At 44.6% G+C, this 24,366-nt stretch overlaps 1 protein-coding gene across 1 annotated transcript in view; it reads right to left on the bottom strand.

The window, feature by feature from the left end:
- Nucleotides 1–7,447: 7,447 nt before the first annotated feature.
- Nucleotides 7,448–24,366, bottom strand: part of LOC136644999 (zona pellucida sperm-binding protein 4-like) — a 32,403-nt gene continuing 15,484 nt past the window's right edge. The window contains 9 exon segments of the mRNA XM_066621258.1: nt 7,448–7,510; nt 8,055–8,202; nt 8,279–8,468; nt 9,207–9,334; nt 9,479–9,576; nt 9,868–10,055; nt 10,615–10,770; nt 11,125–11,224; nt 11,631–11,749. Coding sequence (XP_066477355.1) covers nt 7,448–7,510; nt 8,055–8,202; nt 8,279–8,468; nt 9,207–9,334; nt 9,479–9,576; nt 9,868–10,055; nt 10,615–10,770; nt 11,125–11,224; nt 11,631–11,749 — 1,190 coding nt within the window.

Here is a 24,366-nt window from a genome sequence, read left to right as displayed (position 1 = left end):
AGGGACCCACTTTTTAGAATGAGAATCTGTCAGGACCCACCAGAAGTGATGTCATGACCGGCACTGACATCAGCAAGCAGGAAAATTTTTAACAAGCCTAGGCTGCAATCCTACCCACACTTACCCAGGAGGAAGTCCCATTTACTATCATTGTTCAAAAGATATACATAATAGCTTGTTAAAAGTACAGTCTGTAACGTTTCCCCAAATGCAGTCACATACCAGGGGAGTGTCAAGTCTAATATATAAAAAATAAAATATTGAAATGAATGGGGACCCACCTGAAATTGGGTCCCGACCCACAGTTTAAGAAACACTGCTGTAGGGAGTTCTGCTCTTATTTATTTTTTTATATTTTTACATCACTTTTCCTCCAAGGAGATCAGGGTGGCATACATGGCTCCTTCCCTCCTTCTGTCCTTACAACAACCCCGTGAGGTAGGTGAGGCTGAGAGAGAGTGACTGGCCCAAGATCACCCAGGAAGCTTCATGACTGTGTGGGGACTTGCACCTGGAGCTTCCACTACACCACCCTGGCTCTCTTACAGCCAATCAAGAGCAAACTCAAAGCAGGACAGAAAGAGGAGGTCGGGCAAATTCACAATTCATTTCCTGTATACTTAGGAGGGGGAGAAACCCCAGCTGTGAATTTATTGACTCTCCCTTAAGAAGCTGTGGAGCAGTAAATTCCACCTTCATGGTGCCTGCTAATTAGACATTTATTTAACTTTGTTGCCTTTTTTTTTTAATGACTCGCTGCGTTGTTTGAAGTTTGCTGTCTATTATTTGTAATAAAAACCTCTGTCACTTTTTCGCCTCATTATTCCTAACAAATAGCGCATTTCTCAGCCCTCCACTCTCCCCACTGCTGCCGCCACCTCACAGACTATGGCTCCCAGAGTTTCAAAGCCCAGCTGTTATCATTTTGTCGACGGAGTGCTTTTGGGAAACTTCTGTTGCGGACTCAGGAACAGCAGGGGCTGTTGAATAAAATATCAGCCCTTCAAAAGGGAATTAGGCAAAAAAGAAAAGCCGCAGAAAGAAGTAGGAGGCGAAAGGCGGCCCAGCCTGTAGCTTTCCCTCCCGCCCTGCAGTTTGAGAGAGGGAGCCCTTCACTGCCTCTGAGCCTACTACGACTCCAGTGGGTTCCTCAAAATAAGCCCTGCAGAAATTGGTGGGGTTGAGGGCCATGTAAACATGGTTGGATTCTGCGGCTAATTATATAACAGCTATTTTGGACCCTCCAGTAAAATGATCAGCATCGACTCTGCAGTAGCTGCCTCCATTTTTTCTGCCTGCTGAGGTTTCCTTCAGGCCCAGGCTCAAAGAAAGGTTGCTTCTTCAAAGACTGAATGGCAGGCTGATGCATCCTAACTGTTAAAAGGCATAGTTATGCACGTACATTTCTCCCATCATGTAGGGTTACCGCAACTACCTCTGGATAGCTCTATTGAAAAGGCTGCTCCATGTCGGTGCAGTGTCATTGCAGGGGGAAAAAAAGTCACTTGATTGATTTCTACCTGCTAGGCAGCTGGTACAAGCAAGCTGGTTTTTCCATAAGATTGCATGGGCAATCCTCCCATCTCACAATTAGTATACAAACCATCATCCGACCCAAATGAACCCGTCCTTGCCCCTGACTCCTGCTTCTCACTCCTACATCATTCCACTAGACCAAAGCTGCTTAAACCGCAGCCCAGAGGCCAAATAAGATATTCACATGGAACCGTCTGCCAGCGAGCGGACCTTTCGGTTCCACTCAGGCACCCCATGAAGTCCCCTTCAATTGGGGGACAGGGATGCTCTGGTCAGTCGCATCTGCCCGGATGGCCTGTCACGTGGTCTTTTGGGGGGCCGGGCAGATGACGTGACTGCCCAGAGCAACCATGTCCTCTGAAGGAGGACATTGTGCAGCACCCAAGCAGAATGCCTGGATGCGGTGCTGACAGACCACAATCCGGGCACACAGTAGTTGCAACTTTGAACACTGCTTCTCTAGACCTGCTGTAAATCTCTAATAATGACACATGTTCCACTTGGCCTCCTCTAGATTCACAATCTTACTTTGCAAAATTGGGAGAACTGAGGGAACCATCTCTGCCACACTGCAAGGCATTACATGCCTTTTCTATAGCAGTCAATAGGGACTATGGGGACTTTTAACTCTACCCCTACCATAGTTCTTCAGCTATTTACCTTAGAGTAAGACATCCACTGGCTCTCACTGCCCCTTTTCTGGGGTAAGTACCAACAGGATACATTTGGGGTGCTGAATCCAAAAATGGGGGTACAGTCTAGCCTGTATGCTGATTCAAGAGGGTTCTTCATGAAAAATCTGAGGATATGTCTTCCTCATGAGGAAGCTGCTTGAATCAGCCTATAAAAAGGTGGCTAGGCTGTCTCCCCCCCTCCCCCAAAACTGGAACCAATCAGGCAAAAGCAGTGCCTTTTTTGATTCAACACCCAAAAATATACTAAACTTGTTCAAACATCCTTCTTTCACCTTTTTAACTTTGAAGTGTTCGCTTCCTGTTAATACAGGTCAGGCAGCCACAATTTTAAGTGACAGCCAGACATGTTAGTATGGTCTTCATCCATACTATACCAGTGACAAAAGCCCATCACACACTCTTCCTCAACTACAGGATCTAGCATTCATTTATCCACCTTTGTTCTGATGTCTGTAAGTCCTACTGGCAACACAGCTTCACTCTTCCTGGGATCTCCGCACTCCCACTTATTACCATATTTATATGCTGCCTCTCTCATAAACTCAAGATGGTTTGCATAGGTAGGCTGAACGTAAACCCAGTTTTTCAATAGGATTTTTACAAGTATTATTCTGTGAGAAAATCTCACAGAACCTCAATTTTTCCACGTTTCCCTCCATTGTGTAGTTGTCATCCTGGCTGTTGCCTTCTTGCATTTATCCAAGCTCTCACAGGTAGCTACACCAAGCTTGAGACTGGTTTCTCAAAGGTATATAGCCTTTTTTTGCTAGCTGACTTCACCATACTCCATTCCTCCACAGAGGTACACCAGATTGAAATTTCAAAGAGAGTGTGCAGAGCAACACTGTACAGCTTGATAGCACTTGAAAAACCCAGGGCCAAATCTTTGAGGAGTTGATTGCAAGCATTTGCAAACATCACAACCCTGTTTCTTCTGCAATTGTGTCATATTTTCCCTTTAACAGTTTTGCATCTTACATTTAATGGCTGTGGCAGTTTCTCTAGCAGAATGGCATCACCACTCAAAGCATTGTGATTTGGGAGATATCTTTGATGATATGCTGCGGAATATAGACTCTGGCATAAGTGAGATGATTCAGTAATGCTTAGTGACAGACTGGCTCAGACTTCTACAGAAATTGCACAAAGCATAGATAGAGCTGCTCAAGATGTTTGAGACTTGTAAGAAAACTTGAAAAGACTTATGGGGGGCTGACCATGCCTGAACTGCCCAACACCGCAGAAACTAGAAAGACTTTGAGGGTGCCAAGTTCCAGCCTGTAGTACAGCACCCCACTCTTGGTAAGGAAGGAAACAATACTCAACCAATACTCAACCTACTGCCACATGCCTACTGAGTGCTGGCTGTACCTAAAGGCTGGTCATAGTGCCCAACTGCCATACAACACACACACACACACACACACACACACACACACACACACACACACACACAGAGCCTTACCCCTTCTTAGAGGAACCTGGAAGTGGAAACAAGAGATGTATATAAAGGTGTTTTTAAAAAAATCTCAGAGGAAGCCAATACTAGCTGAAGTTACAACCGAGTAAAGCTAGCAGCTGAAGGGACCATTACAGAGCCAAGACCTCATGTAACATGTGGTGAATATTATAACATTATATACTGTCTTGACACTAGAGACAGTGTACAAATGTATTAAGTCAATCTGGCAACACATAGAGCTTAACTACACCTGACTTCTAAATTATATAGGCCTACAAAAAACCACCTTTTAATTGCCAAGTATGTTTGGCAGAAGTTACAACCACGTAAAACTAGAGGATAACAATGGAAGTAGACATTGTCTGTGCATGATCAGGGAAGCCACTTAACCAACTGTGGTCAAATAAGGCCATAGTGTAGAGTGCTGAGAACATTGCCGCATACTGGGCAACAACCAGTGAGGGGCAATACCAACGTAGCAATGAAATATGCTGACCAGACACTATGCGCAAAAGACAAAGAACCAATACAACCTATGGTTGAAGGCCTGGAAAACTGAACTAAGATAGACTTGAAACTGACATCAGAGCAAAGATGTTCAAAGAGCGGTTCTTTTCTAGATCATAATAAATGGTCTAAGTTACAGCAAGGTCTGATGTTTTAAATGAAGAATAGTAAGGCAACAGATTAAGGTAGGAGAGACTGGAATAAACATTAGTTCCAACTTAAGAGATGGGTGATCTACTGGTCTCAGCCTTTAGGTATTCTCCAATATTGAGTTAATGTGGCATTTGTATTAACACTAGAAGTACTTTTATTGAATTGCATTTTGCACTATGATATAAGGCAGCATTTGTCCCTAGTCTTTTAGCTGTTTAACAGTGCAAACTGTTAACCTAGCTAGTGCATCCAAGTATTCAAATGAGGGCAAGACGACGACAAGTATTGCCATTTAAGAGATTGTGCCAAACCTCAGGACCTGGCAAGGCAAGCACACAAGCTTGAGAGGACATTGTTCTAATTCTTTATTAAAGCATGTTGACTTGTTCACACTTTGGCCTTTTCCAGTATCTTAATCCTACGAAAGCCAATGTGACAGACACAACTCCCATGGCAACAAGTAGTACACTCTCCCATTCTTGTGATAGGATTGGTTTGGTGCAACAGGAACCTGAAAGAAAGAGATCCACTGTTAAACCAAGCTCTGCGAAGTTTTCTGTTCAGCTTCTACAGCATAATCCTGCATACCCATCTTACAGTCCTCAACTCACTGCCCTCACATGATCTTCCTTCCTGCACCACTGCTGGTATATGCTGCAGTAGATCTGTATGCAGCTTGTGTTACTAAACTGCTAGTAAAGGTGCATCTATACCACTGTCAATAATGCCCAGTGCATGCCAGATAAGCTGACTTTGCTCATGATTTTGTCCTAGTCTGGCCTTCATCCTTCTGTCAGCATATGGATTGAATACTTACCAACTCTGAGAAAGTGACTCAAGTTAGGAATGGCTTCCTGGAGTCAAATTTAAGAGGTTTGCTCTGTAGGTTCTGTACTCTCATCTAGACAGGCTGTGTTAAGGCCATAAAAAGCTCCCTTAAAGAGAGTTAGGCCCATGATCCAAGCTGACTTTGCTCATGATTTTGTCCTAGTCTGGCATTCCTCCTCCTTTCAGTATACAGGTCGAGTTGAGAGGGTTCCATTCCCAGAACTCACATGGACGGCAAAAATTGCACTATAGCAAATCAATTTTAAAGACAAATCCCTTTGCTCAGGTGATTTAAAGACAGCATTGCTGACCTTTGTGATGTTAAGACAGAGTCATTAAGAAGACAATCCAACAATCAGTCTCTCTCCAGGCCCTCAGAAAGGATAATCTTTCTTTTACCTATTCAGGGGGAAGGGAGAGGTCTCTTGGAGAGAGAATTGGCGGATTGTCAGCTGGCTACCTTCTCTCTAATTGTAAAGGACTGTTTTCCTTTAATTTAAAGGGCCCTTCTCATCATGTTGAGATAAAAATTTCAACAGTAAGAAAAGCATTTTAAAGGGGTGCATTTTTCCCCTTCTCTAGGGATCAGCACATTCCTTCTCTTTTGCAGTGGCCATTCTCATTTAGTCAAATCCTTGTATAACAGAGTTGGACTTGTACATACTCAAAGACAGGAATATTCAAGAATGCAGCTCTAAGATGGAAACCAATGCAGAAGTGGCTGTGAAGGTACAGCATGTGCTAAGATCCAGCCACCCTGCCACCCCCAAAAGGGTCCACTGCTGCTGCTACTATACCTCCCAGCCCAATAAATCAGGATGCCACAGGAATCGCTAGTCAACTGTTGAAGGACCACTACCACTCTGGACCATTTTACAAAGCTGTGATGTAGCCAATTCCCATGCAGCATTGAGAGCCAGGTACAATAGTACCAGGAGAAGTACAGTCTGCTTCCTCACCAATCACTTGGATGGACAACAAGTCCTTCACTAGCTGAAACAGGAGTGGTATTTGATGTGCATTCATGCTTTCTAAAGAAAGAGGATCACTGGGTGCCCCTCCCACCCCACAAAGAAGTTTGGAGCAGTGTATTCCCTGCTTTTCAACCAGAGGTATGGCCAGTTTTTTGGATCCTGCAAGATTAAATCCATGCTAGGTTCAAAAGTGCCATCCCCCACCCCAAAAAAGGCAGAGTATTCATTGACAAGTACAGTACAACAGATAGCCACAGCCACTTGCTCCTCACCGTCCTGCTCAGTTTGTGCTTTGCTGATCTGGAAGTCAATGGCTCCTTCAGCCATCACTAGGCTTCTGGGCACATCTGGCAGGACCTGGTTCTTTAGTGTTCTTCTGACTGTTGGAGGAAACAAGTAGTGCGCAGGTCATTCTACGACTGTCCTAGTTCATATGTTGGATTTCCTTTCTTGTCTCCCATAAGGACACCTTTGACTATCATTTAAACTCCTTTGATGTAGTATCTATGTTGCCCTGAAAAGCACACATCTGAGTAACAAAAAGGGCATTTAAAGTGACATCTGGTTGAATTCTTCCTTAAATCCCCTTGCTTGTAAGGCAACTTGTTTACTTAGAGCAGTGGTTCCCAACCTTTAGGAGCCTGCGGACCACTGATCCGAAAATTGGAATCATCGTGGACCACATGCCACTACCCCCACCCTGCACGCCAAAAATACAATTTCTAATAATTAAAGATGATGGATAGAGAAGATTTGTGGGTTGCTACTTTTGTTGCTGGCTGTGGCCGCAGATGGTCCGTTCTCTGCCCTCTGTTGTGGAGCATGGGAAAGTGTCTCCCAAGCGAGTACTCCCCCACCAACAACCAGAGAGGGTAAAGAAAGGACTGCCCACAGCTGGAGCTGCCACTTCTGTGTGGGCCATCCATTCTATGCCCTTTAGTGGTTCATGGGGGAAAACGCTCACTTGGCAAGACACTGGAAGTGATCAAAGGTGTTTGTGGGAGACCTTGCAGACCACTTCTCAGGATCTTGCAGACCACTTATGGTCCATGGACCACAGGCTGGGAACCAGTGACTTAGAGGAAACAAGTATTCAATTCCGCAGAAGTTTGAAGGGCTTTCTGTCCCACAAAACAGGTTATGGTTTTTTCCTTCTGAAGTGGGGAAGACAAAGAGTCTTACGGTGACAAGTCAATTTACATTTGTTATTTGAAACCCATAGCTTTTGTATTTACTCTACCCTTAAGAAAGGAGTGGATGACTTCCTTGCCATTACCTCAGCTCCTAGGACATCAAGATATGCAGGATTCCATTTCCGATGGTACACAGGCAGAAGCACTACAGTGGAAGTACACCTGGCAAGAGATAATCAAGCTATTTTAAAAGTTATATCCTGCTTTTCCCTTGCCAAGGCTAATACCCAAGATAGCATTTAGAAGCAAGCATTTCCAATGCTTTAGAATTAGATCATAGATCCAGAGGGCTGTTCTATATGCAGCATCTCCAACTATACCCAGATGAGAGACTCCCATTTCTGGCTACAAGCCATTTCTATGTCTGGTTGACATGGGTGCTTGGAGTTTATTATTGGGCTAATAGCATTTTAACTAGATTTAATTACCAAGATGAACTTGGTCAAGCATACTAGGAGATGTATCTGTTTGTTTTTGGCTGTTTTAAGCTGCAGTTAGTTAGGGGCGCATTCAGACACCCCTTTGCTATTCTTGGTTGAAACAGCAATTTCACAGAAAGCCAAAATATGCACCCTGCTACATAACCAACTTCAGCTTTGCACCAGCTACATTCCAAGCACATCATTTTCATTCAAAATACATATTTTTTTCAGTGTAAATTAAGCAAAGCCACCATGCAACCTTAGTGCAATTGAACACATCTTACCGGTCCCGAAAGTGCCCGACGAGAAGCTGCGTCCACAAATGTAAACGTACCAACGACAAAACGCTGGTGGTGAGATGGGAACTGCAGTCCTGTAGCTGCTCCAACAGCAACAAACTGGGTCTGGTAATTATCACCTTCATATGGACACCTGAAAGAATTGGAGCTGCAACAGGACAAGAGCGTTTTAGTTGCCTCTACTTCCCAACCACTGAAAGGAGTCTTACCTGTTCACTAAGATTGACCATTGGGGCTGCTGCAGAGGATTAGTGCTTAGTGTGGCCCAGCACTCATGAAGGACCAGTACCAACATTGGATCGGTTCATCGTAGAATCCGTACTTCCAAGAAGACAGGGTCTCGCAGAAATTTGACTACAGGGTAATCTCCATGAGTGTAGTATTCACTGTAGTGTTGGTCTGAGAACAAAAATTCCAGATAGTGGAATGCAAGTATGACATTTGAAGGCATGATCCTTTCAGAAAGGATACTAAACACAATCAAGTACTCCAAACAGCTTATATTTGTACTACATTTGCCAGATAATCCCCAATTAAGGTGTTCATTCCTTCTGATTGTGGTTGATATATCAAAGTCTTCCAGAGAGCTCAGCCAATCTCTCAGTGTAGATAGGGAGTGGAAATCTGGGCAAGATTCCCCACTTCCCCTCATCAGGTGGTCAATGCACAGGCTCTTTCTTCCAATGTTCCACATTGTATTGAATGAACGAGAACAGGAAACTCAGCATGCATGCACTGCTCCTCTTTGTTTGAAAAACAGGCATGGAGGATGCACACCAAACTCCCAGTAAGGGAAGAAGTGAACAGGACAGTTCTTTCCCCTCCCTGTCCATGAAGAGGGGCACATCCTCATTCCTCCTCTCCCAACGAATAAGGGCAAGGGCAAGCAAGTGGTAGGATGAACAAACACAGAAGGGCAAACTTGGGAAATTCAGGTGCTGGGGAGCACAGGCCACACCTGCCCTCTCCCTGCAAAAGACACACCACTTCAAATTAAAAATACAAGTGAGAAGAGACATGGCACACAAAAGCTTGCTGCTCTCACACTGTGAAGATGCCCAAGATTGCTCTGTAAACCAAGTTTGGTAGAAATGCTAGCCACGGAGGTTTAGCTTCTGGGTGCAAGACAGCACTTACCACGGGCAATTCTTAGCTCTAAATCAAGTGGACCATACTGAGTGACCAAAGGTACAGGCGGCAGAGTGAACACTTGCACTGCGAGCGAGAGGTGGTCCTCTGTTGAATAGCTACAGCCAATGTACAACCTATCAAATGAGAAAGATATTGGAGTTGTTTTGATTCCTATGCTCCTTTTTCCACAAGGTTGTGAACTGCTTGAAGCTCCAATACATGTAACAGAGCACGCTTTCCTTCAAAATATCTACTTTGTGAACGCCAGGAACCATTACCTGAAGGTGCTATCCCTTGTAATGGAGCCAGTGTTCCAGTTTTGAACATCCCGATGTGCAACCAGCTCATTTGCATATACACCCTGGCCTTCAGTCACCTATTGCAGCATGAAGATAGCAGAGTTAGGCATCAGTTTAGTCCCCCTGCAATCCTTGCTGACCCAGATTTTGGGAAGAAAAAATGAAGTTCAGTCTTAAGATCTTTCTAGCTTAGAAGGGTTTTGATGTTTATTGTGCATCCACTCAGGGGTTGTTGACTGACAAAGGCAGCTCACATTACCATGACTGCATCGGCAGGCACCCAGGTGAGATTCAAAGAGTAATTCAACATGTAAAGTGGTCTGCAAACCAGAAGCTACCAGGTAAGGTGGTCTTGTATCTGTTCCTACCTGAAGAGTAGTTCCACAAGCACTGAGAGGGAACTGGTAGAGGATACAAGCATCGTTCTTTGTCACAGGAGAACAGCCACTTCCATGTCCATTAACAAGATGCACGGAGTCTAGGATTAGTGATGGCAGGATCACTTCCCTAGATACCGCAATTGAGAAGTGGCCATCTGGTGTACACTGCGCAGTTACTAAAAAAGAAAGAATGCCAACATCATTAGAATGAAATTCCACCATTGGTGTCAGATAGGATTCCTCTTGAGTTGCTGTTCTGTTTTGCTGCCTAACCACCTTGTCTGCAAAGAGAAAAATCAAAATAGCTCCAATTTTAGTTTGGAAGGCTCATTGAGTGGGACTACTAGGGAATATAAAAATTGTTTTGTTCTTTCTTGGTAAGATAGCCAAGGTCAAACTTTATGACCAATTCCAACCTGTCTCATTTGTGGGACACAAAGATTACACTTCCCTGAATTTGCTAGGACACCACTGTTTCTCCAGTATAAGGAAGGAAAGAGAGGCACTTTGACATTGCAAGTTTGGGGGCGTTGATTATTGCAAATAATTCTTTATTACTTGATTATTGCAAAGAATTCTAGCAAAGCACCGCAGCTTGCTGTGGGGAGGAGGTGTCTCACTTTGCCTAGAAATTCAGTTTGCCTGTTATTACCAACATGAAGCATTCCATCCTCAAGCCCGAGTTCAAGGTATGACCAACTTCTACAACCGGTTTTCTTAAGAACTCCAACCTACCTGTATTGCCATAGTAACAAGCTGCATGAGGATCATTAGGAGTGTAACAGCAGCCTTTTCTCTCACATTCTTCCTGAGAGACAGACTGCGTGGCACAAGGAAGCCGGTTTCATCTCTGTACACCTAGGCACACACTGCTGCTTGGAGCATCTACAGCTGTAGGCCAAAGCATTAGGGACTGAGTCACACCATCCCCAAAGAATCATTTGCCATCTATTCTTGGAAATGTTACCACTCTAGTCCATCATACAGTAACACAGTCACAGTAATTTAACATTTCTGAATGCTCAGGAGCCTCAGTTAGAACCATTATTTGAGAGAGCAGGAAGTTAAGGTGGTAAATAAATGCCATTTGCGTCTCTTCATCCAAGATGCAGAATTATTGTGCTTCCTAAACCTAACTCCAGGTCTTCCCCCCTACCCAATTCAGTATCCTGTTCTCTTTCACTACCTTCACCTAGCCTGGAGGGCCCATTCGTAAAGTAGAGGTCAACAAATTCTAAACTGTACCTGGCAAGTGAATTGGGCACCTCAACTCTTCTTCATAAGTAATAAATTTTCCAGCAGCATCTTGACTTTTAATCCTGAAAGTCATCACGTAGTTGCCATTCTGTATTAGGAAAAAGCAAGCATGACCATAGATCTCCATCCGGTTAGTTAGGACAGATCTTGGAGCCCATGACATCGGTATTGCAGCAACAGTGCAGTTATAAAGCCTGCCTCTCATGTTACAGGTATTGCTTAGAAATGAACAGCAATCCGACTTTCTATGCAAGGTTGCAAATCTTCATAAGTCAACTACAGCCATATGATTTGGCTGCCATTTTAGAATCTTACATGTGACATGGTCATATTAAGACCTAGACCTGAAATTGACAAAGAATCAGAGGTATGCAATAAGCGCTTCTATTACTTGCTCATCAATCCAGATCCGTGAGCATTGCTATACAACAGTAACAATTTTTGATGTACAGATGTATGCTGGGTTCTTAACATTATCTACCTCCCTGTGTTACCTTTTTGAGGAAGAGACATCCAGAATAAGGAGCAGTGACCACTATGAATCCCTCTTGTTTCTGAGAGACTGAGGTGCTACAAGTAGAGTTGTCAAGAGGATGAAACTGGTCTTCTGAACCTAGGGGAGAAACATGCCATCTTCAATAATGCCACAGTAAATTATATAGTGCTAGAGCATTTCAAGACACTCTTCTCCCATGCTGAAATACCAACCTTTAATTTCTTCATTAGAGAGTTTCTTTTCTCGCAATTTTTCTATTTTCACACACTTATTGCACTTAGCTTCATCCCACTCTCTTGGAATGAGTTGCAATTGTTTAAAATAAATCAGAGAAATTGAAGGGATTTAAATATTTCCCATAAATGCCAAGTACTAGCGCATGCATTTACTTACAAGTGTCAGTGTCTAACAGGACTTGCTCCCAAGTAAACCTATACAGTGTTGTAGCTTTAAGCCATTTCTGCCAAACATTGCATATACATAATAGGGACCAAATGTGTATACCTGTGGGCTGGGCAGAAATGGGTTAATACAACATTGGCAACATACTATCTCTTGGGTAGCCTTTGGGCTGGGGCACCTTCCTTATAAGGAAAGGCTACGGCGTTTGGGCCTCTTCAGCCTAGAAAAGAGGCACCTGAGGGGGGGCATGAATGAGACTTACAAAATTATGCAGGGGATGGACAGAATAGATAGAGAGATGCTCTTTAAACACTCACATAATACCAGAACCAGGGGACATCCACTAAAATTGAGTGTTGGGAGAATTAGAACAGACAAAAGAAAACATTTCTTTACTCAGCGTGTGGTTGGTCTGTGGAACTCCTTGCCACATGATGTGGTGATGGCATCTGGCCTTGACGCCTTTAAAAGGGGATTGGACAAGTTTCTGGAGGAAAAATCCATTACGGGGTTACAAGCCATGATGTGTATGTACAACCTCCTGATTTTAAAAATGGGCTATGTCAGAATGCCAGATGCAAGGGGGGGCACCAGGATGAGGTCTCTTGTTATCTGGTGTGCTCCCTGGGGCATTTGGTGGGCCCCTGTGAGATACAAGAAGCTGGACTAGATGGGCCTATGGCCTGATCCAGTGGGGGGGCCTATGGCCTGATCCAACAACTTTAGAAAGCACATGGTGCAAAGGCCATATGTTACCGACAGGTATAGTGCTACCAGGTGTGCTTTTAAATGTATGTTAACATATGGCAGAAATCTATTTCATGTGCTGGGACTCTGTGCAGTGGTTCAGCAGGGACTGAAAAAGGAAGCAAGGGTGAAGAGCACCTTATGTTCTTATATCTGCCCTGCCCCAAACAGCTTGTTTAGTTGCCTCATACTGAGCTTAGTTCTGCATTGCCATTGGCCCCCCCCCAGCCCTGTTGATAATTGACATCACCCCCCCCCCCATCCAGCTCTGTGCCTTTAATAGCTACAGATATGTGAGTGGATTCAACAAATTACACACACACTATAGTAGTATTAGTAGGAACCCAACTTCTGGGAAATTACTGCAGGTGTTCAAGGTTTAGTACATTTCAGGAAGTTGAGAAAAAGATAGTAACTCACTTGAGTCCACAGAATAGCACTTGTGTCAAAGTCACCCTGTTCTCTCATATTCAATCCTTCTAAGGCCCACTAGCTCTCAACATTTGTGTAGTTCCATCCTTTTAAGCTTTGGGCAGCATTTCAGATACAATACTTAAAGTCCCAAGATACAGCTAGTGTGTCAAGAGCTCCAGATACCAAATCATTTGAAAACCACTGGCCTAGGCCATCAACTTTCCCAAGAGCCTACTGACACAGTATAATTCATGTTACAGCCTTATACAAGTTTTCTTGGGAGCAGGTCCTACTGAACAGTTGAACTCCCAAACAAACATGTACAGGCTGTCTCTACAACTCCATATATGCCATTTTACTCCATTACAAACTACTCCAAGGGTTCAGGACAAAATGAGCAAGCTCATTAAAATGAAGCATAACATTTCAAAGCAGGAATAAATGGCAGGAGAATACACTAGTGGAGAGCTGATTGTGTTATATAATCTTAGTGAGTTATCACTGCACTTCTGAACTATCTGTTGACAACCTTCAGTCTCGAAAAACTATGGTATCGCGCTCTGAATGGTGGTTCTGGAACAGCGTCTAGTGTGGCTGAAAAGGCCAATTCGGGAGTGACAATCCCTTCCACACCAGGAGCAAGTGCAGTCTGTCCCTGGTCTGTCTCCCTGGCTATGGGCCTGCCTCTGTGCCTCAGACTGTTGGCCAAGTGTCTCTTCAAACTGGGAAAGGCCATGCTGCACAGCCTGCCTCCAAGCGGGCCACTCAGAGGCCAGGGTTTCCCACCTGTTGAGGTCCACTCCTAAGGCCTTCAGATCCCTCTTGCAGATGTCCTTGTATCACAGCTGTGGTCTACCTGTAGGGCGCTTTCCTTGCACGAGTTCTCCATAGAGGAGATCCTTTGGGATCCGGCCATTATCCATTCTCACAACATGACTGAACCAACGCAGGCATCTCTGTTTCAGCAGTGCATACATGCTAGGGATTCCAGCTCGTTCCAGGACTGTGTTGTTTGGAACTTTGTCCTGCCAGGTGATGCCGAGGATGCATCACTTCTAAACTACATAGTTACTATACCATCATTAGCAGTAGGTTTTATATTGAGTTCATCAAGGGCTACTCTTAAGAAACTAAACAGCTGATTGCAACCTTAATGATGAAAAGGCAGAGATAGGGTTCACAGCAAGATTAGTTTGTTGGACATTGTTAAGTTCTAGCTGCACAATTTCAGTATATTTGTGGCAGTTGCCATGAAAGATCAAGGTGAGCATAGATGAGGACTTAGCTGGTGCAGTCCTTCTAAGAACTCACCAGGTAGCCTTGGGAGAGCCTTATCCCTATATTGTAGCAAGGGAGCCAACGTTTACAAGAGATCATCAAGATAATGCATATTAAAGCACTTTGCACAAAAGGAAAATCAATGCAGCTTCCAAGGCAGAATCACGTGTAGTTTAAGGACATAGGAAGCAATACCTTCTCAAGCAGTATTCATGATAAATGAGAACCTACTTCACAAAATTGACTTACCTAAAACAGTAAGAAGAGAAATAATCTCTGCTTGACTTGCAGGTAAGATCAAGCTTGCAAGGGTTGCAAGCTTTCCCTACCACAGTAGACTGTGCCATGACTCCATAGCCTAATGTTTGAACTCCTAGGAGTACCCAACACTAGCAAAAAGAGGCAACAAAGCAGCCAGACCACCAACATACTAAAAGGTGCTGAGAGCCACTTTGCTGTTCCTATCCTGCTTGAGCAGCTAACACCAGCCTTTCCAGCCAGAAAGGATCTTTAAATAGGCTTCACAGATGTTGTGAAGTCACAGATGTTGTGACTGGACAGAAACTAGAAAGGCGGGTGGCTGCTTTGGGCTGGATAAGGCAACAATATCCTCTTGGAAAGTGTAGAGAGAAATCAATTCACACCTTCCGCTGGTTCCCGTTTAAATTCCAGCTGCACCTGCTCCACATTTATCCAGTTTTATTTGTTCTGAAATTAGTTTTCTAAATCCAGCCATATTTGCCAAGGCAAAATAAACAAATTTCAAAATGGTAATAAAAGAGACAGCATCTGAAAATCTCTTTTGCTTCTTTAGTGGGTCAGAATAATAATAAATGATATGTGTGAGTCAACAAAAATGTGGATGTACAGAAGGGGGAGGTAGAAAGGCTTGATTTGCAAAAAAGCCAGTAGCTGTACTACCAGCTCATAAAGTGCTGAACAATGTAGTATCCTGTTTGGAAAAGGATGCAAATGATTTTGCTAATGTGGATGCATGTACATTCAGCATTTTATGTTGCAGTGTGTACTATAGATTTTGTGATGGTTTCAAAAAAGATTCCTGTTGTAATACACCTTTATATGTCAGCAATAGGGAAATAAATTTGTTTCAGGGCCCAATCTTATCCAACTTTCCAGCCCTGGTATAGCTGTGCCAATGGGTTGTGAACTGCATCTTGTGGTGGGAGGCTAGTTATGGACCTCCACAAGGTAAGGGAACATTTGTTCCCTTTCCTTGGGGCTGCATTGCAGCTGCACCGGTGCTAGAAAGTTGGATAGGATTGGGCCCTCATTCTGCAGCTTGATCCTGTGCCAAGTTCAGTGTGCTTAAGCCTATTTCAATGCATAATGATGTGCCCATATCAAGAAGGGCTGTCAGGCTGCATTCCTATACACACTTACAAAGGAGCAATCCCCATTTAGTCCAGTGGGATTTACACCTGAGTAAACATGCATAAAATCAGGCTGCATGGGTTGCCAGCCTCTGTTCCTGAGACGAGCTCCTTGGCTTTTATAAGGTGTACGGCAGTCAAACATTCAACAGGTTTTGCTTTTTCAATCACTAGAACTCTATGGCAAGAAAAGCTGCACCTTACAAGCATTTCACTGTCATGCAGAACATAAGAAGAGCCCTGCTGAATCAGGCCAAAAGCCCAACTAGTCCTGCTTCCTGTATCTTTCCATGGCCTGCCAGGTACCTCAGGGAGCACACAAGACAACAAAACACCTGCATCCTGTTGCCAGTCCCTTGTATCTGGCTTTCTAAGGTAGCCTAAAATCAGGAGGTTGTACATACCCATCATGACTTGTTACCTGTAATTGACTTTTTCCTGCAGAAATCTCTCCAACCCCCTTTTAATGGAACCTAGGCCAGACACCATCACCACATACTGTGGCAAGGAGTTCCACAGAACCATTTTACAGACAAGCTTGTTGGCCTTTTCCACATAAAACAGTCTTCTTCAACCTGTGGGTCACAATCCCTATGGAGTTGTGAAGTCTCATTTGGGAGAGTGATGGTAACCTTTCCAGGCCTGTGCAAGGAAGGGCTTGGATCCAATCCAAATATGTTACTGGTTTCTCAAAACTGAGTTCTTGATATAATCCTACACAGCCTCTTCATGCTGTATATTACCTCACAGCTCCTAAGGCTATCCCTGCTCAGGCCACTACCTACAGGGTTGTTGTTAAGAAACAAAGGGTAGGGAGAAACAGTGCAGGCAGGCGTGAGCAGTGAGAGGGGTGGGGGGATTGGACAAATTGGATCCTAGAAGGGAGGCAGGATTGGTGGTGGGTCCTCAGTTTTAACATACATAATACTTTATGTATGGGGGGGGTTGTGGCACGAAAAAGGTTGAGGATCACTGACATAAAGAATCAGTGGCAGTTGTCAATGGTCAGCAGCTCTAAGCAGACGAGATGTGGAGTGTGCATGTGAAAGAGCTAAGTTTCACTCTCCTCAGCTAAGTACGTCCAACTTGGTGCAAGTCAAGATCTTCCAAGCTGATCCACACATGTTTTTGAATAGCTTTGCAGGGTCAGAAGTGCAGAAACCTGATAGCATTCCCAGTTGACCCATAATGGTGGCCTGGCCTGCTCCTGTGCCTTTAACAACAGCTGCCTGTGCCACAAAAGTCAGCAGGTGAAGCTTTTCACAGCATGGAGTTAAACATTATCACCTGCTAATGTTGGCAGATCAAGCTAAATGCACAGCTCCCAGGGAAAGGCCAGTTAAAAATCTATTCAAACCCTAATTGCTTTACAAACGCAGGACACTCACAGGCTCTCCACTTGGACAGAGGCTTTATGCTGCTGAATTACAGACAAAAATGTACCCAATGCAGCTTTCCCTGATATGGAGTCAGTGCACTGTTGGCTAAAAAGTTCTATCTGCTATGCAGCTCTTATGGATCAGAAAGCCTCTTCCAGAAATAGAAGACAATCCTACAAACTCAGAGCTTACAGACCACTCCTAACTTTGCTTAGTGCCAGGGATTTCAATGCAACTTACTTCCAAGTAAGGGCTGAATCCTATCCAACTTTCCACTGCTGGTGCAGCTGCAATGCAGCCCTGAGGCAAGGAAACAAAAGTCCCCTTACCTTGTGGAGGCCTCCGTAACTACCTGCCCATCACAGGTTGCAGTGCACACCCCATTGGCATGGCTACACCAGGGCTGGAAAGCTGGATAGGATTTGGATCGGATTTTTGTAGGACCGCAGCCTTAGAATCACTTTTGAAAACAAAGCAGAGCTGCAGTTAGGAAACATGCAATGCTGCTTTCAGGTGAACCATAGAGGTGGGGGCAGAGGGCCCTAGAAGCTGCATGGTGCTTGAGGATATGCTTCTTCATGGTGCAGAGCCCAATCTTATGCATGTCTACTCAAAATGACTATACATGTCTAGCCCAATCCTATGCATGTCCCATTATAGTCAATGGGTCTTACTCTCAGGTAAGTGTGGATAGGATTGCAGCCTTATAGCCCAATCCTATCCACACTTTCCTGGGAGTAAGCCCCATTACTTCTGAGTAGACATGCATCGGACTGGGCTGTTAATCTACTATTAAGTGCTATTGTTGCTGCTGCCCCACAAATACATCTATCTCCTACGTCAGCTGGCTGCCCCCCCCTTGGCCTGCTACTTTTCAAATGGGACCACCACATGCTCATCCCATATTCATCAACTAGAACCCTTTCTCACTGAGAGCCCAAAGGCTGAGGCTAAAGGTAGTATCCCTCACCACCAAGTAGGCCTGACCCTTCTTTTGGTATCACCCATTTTGGTGGCAATCTGCCAGCAGCCATCCAGAAATAGCCCTGCCCTCCCTGGCGTTGACAGCCAAGCTGCTAGAAGCTGCCATCACATCCAGATGGTGGAGTTACCTTCTCAGGCCAAGCTGTTTCTCTGCCACTAATTCCTCAGTCTCTCCTGCAGTAGCCAGGCTACCTTCCTGTGCTGCAGCCGCATGTCTTTGCAATGAAAGTGGCAGCTGTGCCAAAGCATATTGGAATCTTCTTCTTTTTCTGATGGTGCAAGTTGTGAATCGGGCCACAACAAATGGGCAGGGGGATGCAAGGGACATGGCAAAGTGGAAACGAAATGAAAGTTTGCACTGTCTGATTGCTCTCTCAAAACATTCAGGAAAGAAGGGATGCTGAGCAGGGCTGGAGGAGAGGTGCTATCAATTGTGTGGCATTGACAGATAATCTTCACCAAGAAGGCTGTAGCCAGTCATAGCCAATCAGTTAAGGGGATAGTAATTAAGCAGAGAATAATGATTAACATCTTGGAAAAGCGAGGCTTGGAAGGGAAAAAGAAAGGGAATGTAAATGTGGTTAATATTGTGGTTTAATTTACCCCCTCTAAATGTTATGTTTTTCTTGCCTTCTGCAGGATGGAAGAACAGTGCACACTCAAACTCTCCCCAATCATGTAAAATTCATCAGCTCCTTCGTCTGTTTTGTGTGTGGGCTCCAGCAGAAAGCAATGCAATTACATGTTCCTCTGGCACCGAAGCCTGCCGAACGTAGCAGTCATTAGCATACCAGCTACAAAAGATGAAAATGGGGAGAACCGTGAAGAGCTTCATCATCAGCAATGTCCTGCTTTCAAGGTATCTCCGCCCCCAAAGGCACAGGTTCAGCTTTTATTAATTTCGGAGCTGAAACTGTATGAATCCTGAAACAAAAAGAATTCTGCTTTGCAACTTTGGATACCAAATATTCTCAGGATATTTTCTGAAGGGTATTGCATACAGTATTTGTCAAAATGCTGCATGATGTTTAATGTCTGCATTTGACAGCCAGTTATATTTTAATACAGTATTTGATACTTAACAGTTGATTCTTGATAGCATACGGCCCGGATCTACAGCCAAATGCTCTCCTCTATGTAGGGTGCAGGAGACTGAGAACATACTACTTCCCACTTTCCAGACATGCCTGTCCCACCTCTGATAGCTCTGTATATCCATGAATAGAAATCTGAAACATGTGAGTAGTATATGTACATAAATACTATTGGAACAGCCTTCAACAGGATGATCGATGTTCTGGTTACAATCCCTGAACTGCAAGTTGAGTCTATAGTATTGAAATTTACATGTCTGTACCACATTCATATGTTACACAAATGGGTATCTACACAAAAAGCAGGGCAGGTGTACCCTGCTTTTGACTATGAAGTGTATCACCCAGTCTGGGCTTTTGATCACTAAAATATTCATAGGTTTTGACAGTACAGGTTGTGCATCAACAGTACATATCATTCCTTTTATCTACTGGGGAAGAACCCCCAGTGGATTAAAAAAAAAAAAATCAGTGGATACCAAACAGTAGAAAAATAGCTTTCAAGACCCGCTTCCAGGTTTGTTGCGCCTCCATTGACACTCCAGAATGCATTGATGGAGATGCTATACCACATTCAACCACTAGATGGGGTGAATCATGGAATCTAATGGAGTGAAATTATTCCATGATTCACCCCATTGATGGCGGGATGCTGTATAGCGTCTACATGTATTCTGGGACAATGGAGGAGCAAAAAAAAACAAAACCCAAACTGGGTCTTTAAAGCTATCTTTAACCCCAAGAAGCTTGCAATCAATGCAGTTTAACAGTGCAAAGGTAGGAAATTGGATTTGGTGCAATTTTTCCCCTTGTTACAAGGTATTTAAATGTGGACCCTGGTATCAGTGGTGAGTCAAATCAGTGGATGCCAAATCAATGGGTACCAGGGTCCCACCGTATTATAGCTGATGCACAACAGTCCAGTGGTTTTCAAACTTCTTTCAGGGGACTCTTTCTATATTGATTGTCTGCCAAGGACTCCTGTGCGTCAGGAGGTTCCCTCTTGTGTGTTGCAGACGGTTTTGGGGTGTGTTCCCAGGTGCTCAGTTCGCACAGAGCATGTTTGGATCTCGCCATCTCCCACTGTGACTTGCACATTGCTGGTGTTTTTTTCTTGGAAATCTTCTCATGGGGAATCCTTGCTAATATTTAGGAAAACTCTTTCTAGATGTAGGTGGGTGTGGATATGTGCCAGAGTCCATTCTCCCCAAATATTCTGAGTCATTTGTTCATCTCTTCCTGCTTTTGCTCCCAAAGGCTTCACTGCATTCCCTTGACTGGGGCAGGACGATATTAATTTTTTGCTCTGCTAGTCAGAAGATTAGAAGTATTAAGATGTATGCAGCATAACGGTGTTTATTTTTATTTTTTTAATCTGAAGGCCAAAGAAAATTTAATTGCTGGGGAGAGAAAACAGCATTGCATTAACAAACAGGGTTATCTTCCCATTGTGGAGCTATCTTTCTAGCCTGCCAACTGACTTGATTTTAATTGTTCCAGGATTTCTTCTTTTGCTAAGCACTTTTTGTCTCTGTTTACCCCATTACATATATTCTATTCATAGGTGCTTGTCAGAGAAGCTTCAACTGCCTTCAGGCAATACATTAAGAAACCAATATAGCCCCTGCCCCCATCCTTTTTGTTAAACTTGTCTGAAGTAAGATGGAGGGGAGTCAACCCAAATGTAAAGCAAATCTTTGTTCTTAGCTTCAGTGCAAAAGTCATACCAATCTTGCCATAATGTGATTTATCCTTGGGAACCAATTTGCTACCACCTTGCAGGCCATGTGTCAGTTTAAAATGAGTCAAGGAGACACAAAATATTGCTAGATGACTGTGGTGGCTTTTACACCCTCTTTGCAAAAGCCAAAAAGAACTAAAGGCATTTCCAAGTGATTTGAAAAAATTTTGCAGTTTTTGCAATCTTTTCTGCAATCTCACCCCATCTGGTGGCCCCTGTACTATATCCCATGCTAAATGAACTGCAGGGGGAGTGAGCAGACAGTAGCTTTGTTGCTAGGGCAGTAGCATTCTGGGTTGTCAACCCTTGAAATCCAAAATTCAACTGCATGGGCAGGGCCTTGGAAAAGAACTACCTGGGGAAGAAGGACAAGAGCACAAAACAGGTTTAAAGGGTGGAATGAAGTGCAGGGCCAGTGGCGTAACTGAAGGGAGGCAAGGGGGCAAATACCCTGGGCACCAGGCTTAGGAGGAGCAGCTGCTGATAATAATGGTATGCCAATCTGAGTGCCTCCCACTGATGGCCTCCCCCAGAGGTGTTCTGAGGGCTGGAGTAGATGCGTGCTGCTTACCTGGCCCTTGGAAGACCTTGTAATGCCTTCTGGGAGCCAATAACCATCACAACTGGGGGGCAGTGCATGCAGGGGGTGGCAACTCCAGATGAGGGTTGGCAGCCCTGGAGGTGTGCCCCAGGCCAGGAATGCCACTGTGCAGGCCCAATGGTTTTTAGAGGACATGTGGGCACAGTTCAGTCAGTATGAGGGGAAGAGACCCAAGTGACTTTTTAGAAATGATATTGCCTTTTTAAAAGGATGGTTGGGCAATGTGTGCTCCGTGTAAGAGAACTCATAGCTTACAAAGGGTTGTGGCTCAATGCTAGGGGCCTTTGCTTTGCCTGAAAAAGGCCCATGTACAAGCCCCACACCTCTGGGTAGGGCAGAGGAAAATTCCCCTCAAAAGCCCTGGAGAGTTGCTGCCAGTCTGTGTTGACAATAATGGCAGAGACCAGTGGTCTGATGCAGAGTAAAGCAGCCGCCTCTGAGCTCAGATGGAAGAAGCAGAGAACAGACATGACTAAAGCTGAGGACGTGACTGCCAGGGAAGACGGTTGCTTTGCTGTAAATCATCCCTTTATTTACAAATGGCTCCATAAGCACTCTGAGCTCAAGTGGTAGGAGTGGAGAGCACTCAGCCTTGAAGGAGTGCATTTAGCAAGACTCAATTATTTATTTCTCTTAAAGGATTTTTTCCCCCTGGAAATAAGAGCACAAAAAGACATGGTGGTGGGCAGGATGGAGAGGTTACAGCATTTGCACCACAATGTCAATATGGGCCAGTAGCATGACTCATCTTGGCCACAATCCTTGCAGCACCAACAATGGCAGGGTCCTCTTTCTCAGCCTATGAGCCACAGTTCTTGCTATTTATCAAGGCCCAAGCATCTCTTTCTCTCCTTCAACCTGGCCTCATTTGGGGGGAGGGCATGGGTTGTTTTTGCTACCTAAAGAGAGACTGGCAATCCTAAAGCTGCCTGCACCTGATTTCCGCTTCATATCAAGAATGAAGGAAATACTTTATTGAAATGTAAACCATGTGTGAAGCATGAAAGCAGAAAAAATTCAATATGTTGGTGGATGTCAAACACGATAGATGGAGATGCTGAAACAGGCACTCCAGTTGCCATGAATATAGCAGTACATTGTGCTCCCCAGTTTAGTTAGGTATAACTAAGGGAGCAATCCTGACTGCACCCTAGGACGGCGCAAATCCCTTGCACTGGCCCAGGAGGATCACAAGCATGCCATAAAGCATGTTAGCACCTCCCTGAGAATCAGCCGGGCTGGCGCAGGGATGCGTACTGGCCCATGGAGGCTGCATCCAGCCTCTGCGCCGACTTGGGAGAGTTGCGTCGGCCAAGCTTGGCTGGTGCAGGGGTCTGGGGAGGGCAGGAAAGAGATGTTCTGGGGCAGGGGGAGGGTGGGCGGCAGTGGTCCCAGGGGTATGTGAGCAGGGAGCGGGAGGCAGAGCTCTGACTCGGCTGTAATGCTGGATCCCAACCCCGTTCCCCAAGCAGCGTGAAGCAGCTGCAAGCCACTCCTTTCTCCTCAGACTTATGCCACCTCCTGAGGTGACACAAGTCTGAGGAGACCCATTGGGATCATGGTGGCTTACGTAGGGGGTAAGGGGAAGAGTTCCCCTTGCTTCTGGCTGAGCCACTTCTGTCCCCAATCTTGCACTGCCTGTTCCACTGGCCTGCCTGTTCCACTGCAAAATAGGATTGCGCTGTAAGAATCAGAACCCCATAATCACTTTTGGGATCTGATAGTCTTAACAGTAAATACAGCTTGCACTCTGTATGTCTGGATACATTCCTGGCTGTCCCTAGAAATCTTTTGTTCCCACTTGGAATGGTTTAAGCACATGGGCAGCAGAAGTCCCAATCATGTGTAACCTGCCTTTTTCCAAGGATGTAGTTGAGAGGGAACAGAGGGGGAGAGCTGTCAACCAGCACAGGTGTCCCTTTCTTAGAGTCATCCTCTTGGCTACCACTGCAACATACCCAGGCAATAGTTGCCTGGTTCTGACCCGGTCTCTGGCTGCCACTGGTGCCTTGTGGTGACTTGTTACACACCAGGCCTTGTTACACAGAGCAGTGATTTTGTAGTGTACAATGGGTGCATCCAGTACAGTCATCAAGAGGACAGTAGCTAAAAATCATTATAGAATGCACGCATTTATCTACTAGGAGCTGTGTGCAGAGGGAGTGGGAACCAGTGTACAGTGATGAGGGGCGGTGGCTAAGCGCTATTGTGAGACCAAGTACGAAGATTCAGACTGGTGAATCAAAGAACCTTCATTTAGGCAACTTCCAAAGCTTCTCGGAAGCTCCATAGACCACAGAAACATTCCCTTTGAGATGCTTTTACAGCCTCTGAAGATTTTCCCCAAAGCTGTCCTTGATTTCTTTATTTCCCTTATCGCTGGTGGTCGTCAGCTGCTCCCTTCAGGCTGCACAGTTCACATTTCTCTCTCCCAAATCAATTTCTGTTTTCTCTTTAGATATATTGCCCTTCTATTTATGGAAGGGTTGTTTTAACCCAAGGGCTAACTATCTCTGTGTGCATTTTATAGACATATATATGCACTTTCCTGAAAATTACATTTTAGGGCTGTTAATTTGACACAAATGTAAAGACAGTAGAGTGCCCATGAGGTCAGGGAAAGATGCAAGGAAGCTTAGCAACAGAACCACAAAGAAGGCTAAGTTAAGATGTACCTGTGTGTGGAGGGGAGTGGCTGAAAGA

This window comes from Tiliqua scincoides, chromosome 3 (assembly GCF_035046505.1).
Source record: "Tiliqua scincoides isolate rTilSci1 chromosome 3, rTilSci1.hap2, whole genome shotgun sequence".
NCBI classification, from domain to species: Eukaryota; Metazoa; Chordata; class Lepidosauria; order Squamata; family Scincidae; genus Tiliqua; species Tiliqua scincoides.
Note: the sequence above shows the minus strand (reverse complement) of the source record. Positions and strands in the feature narration are given on the sequence as shown.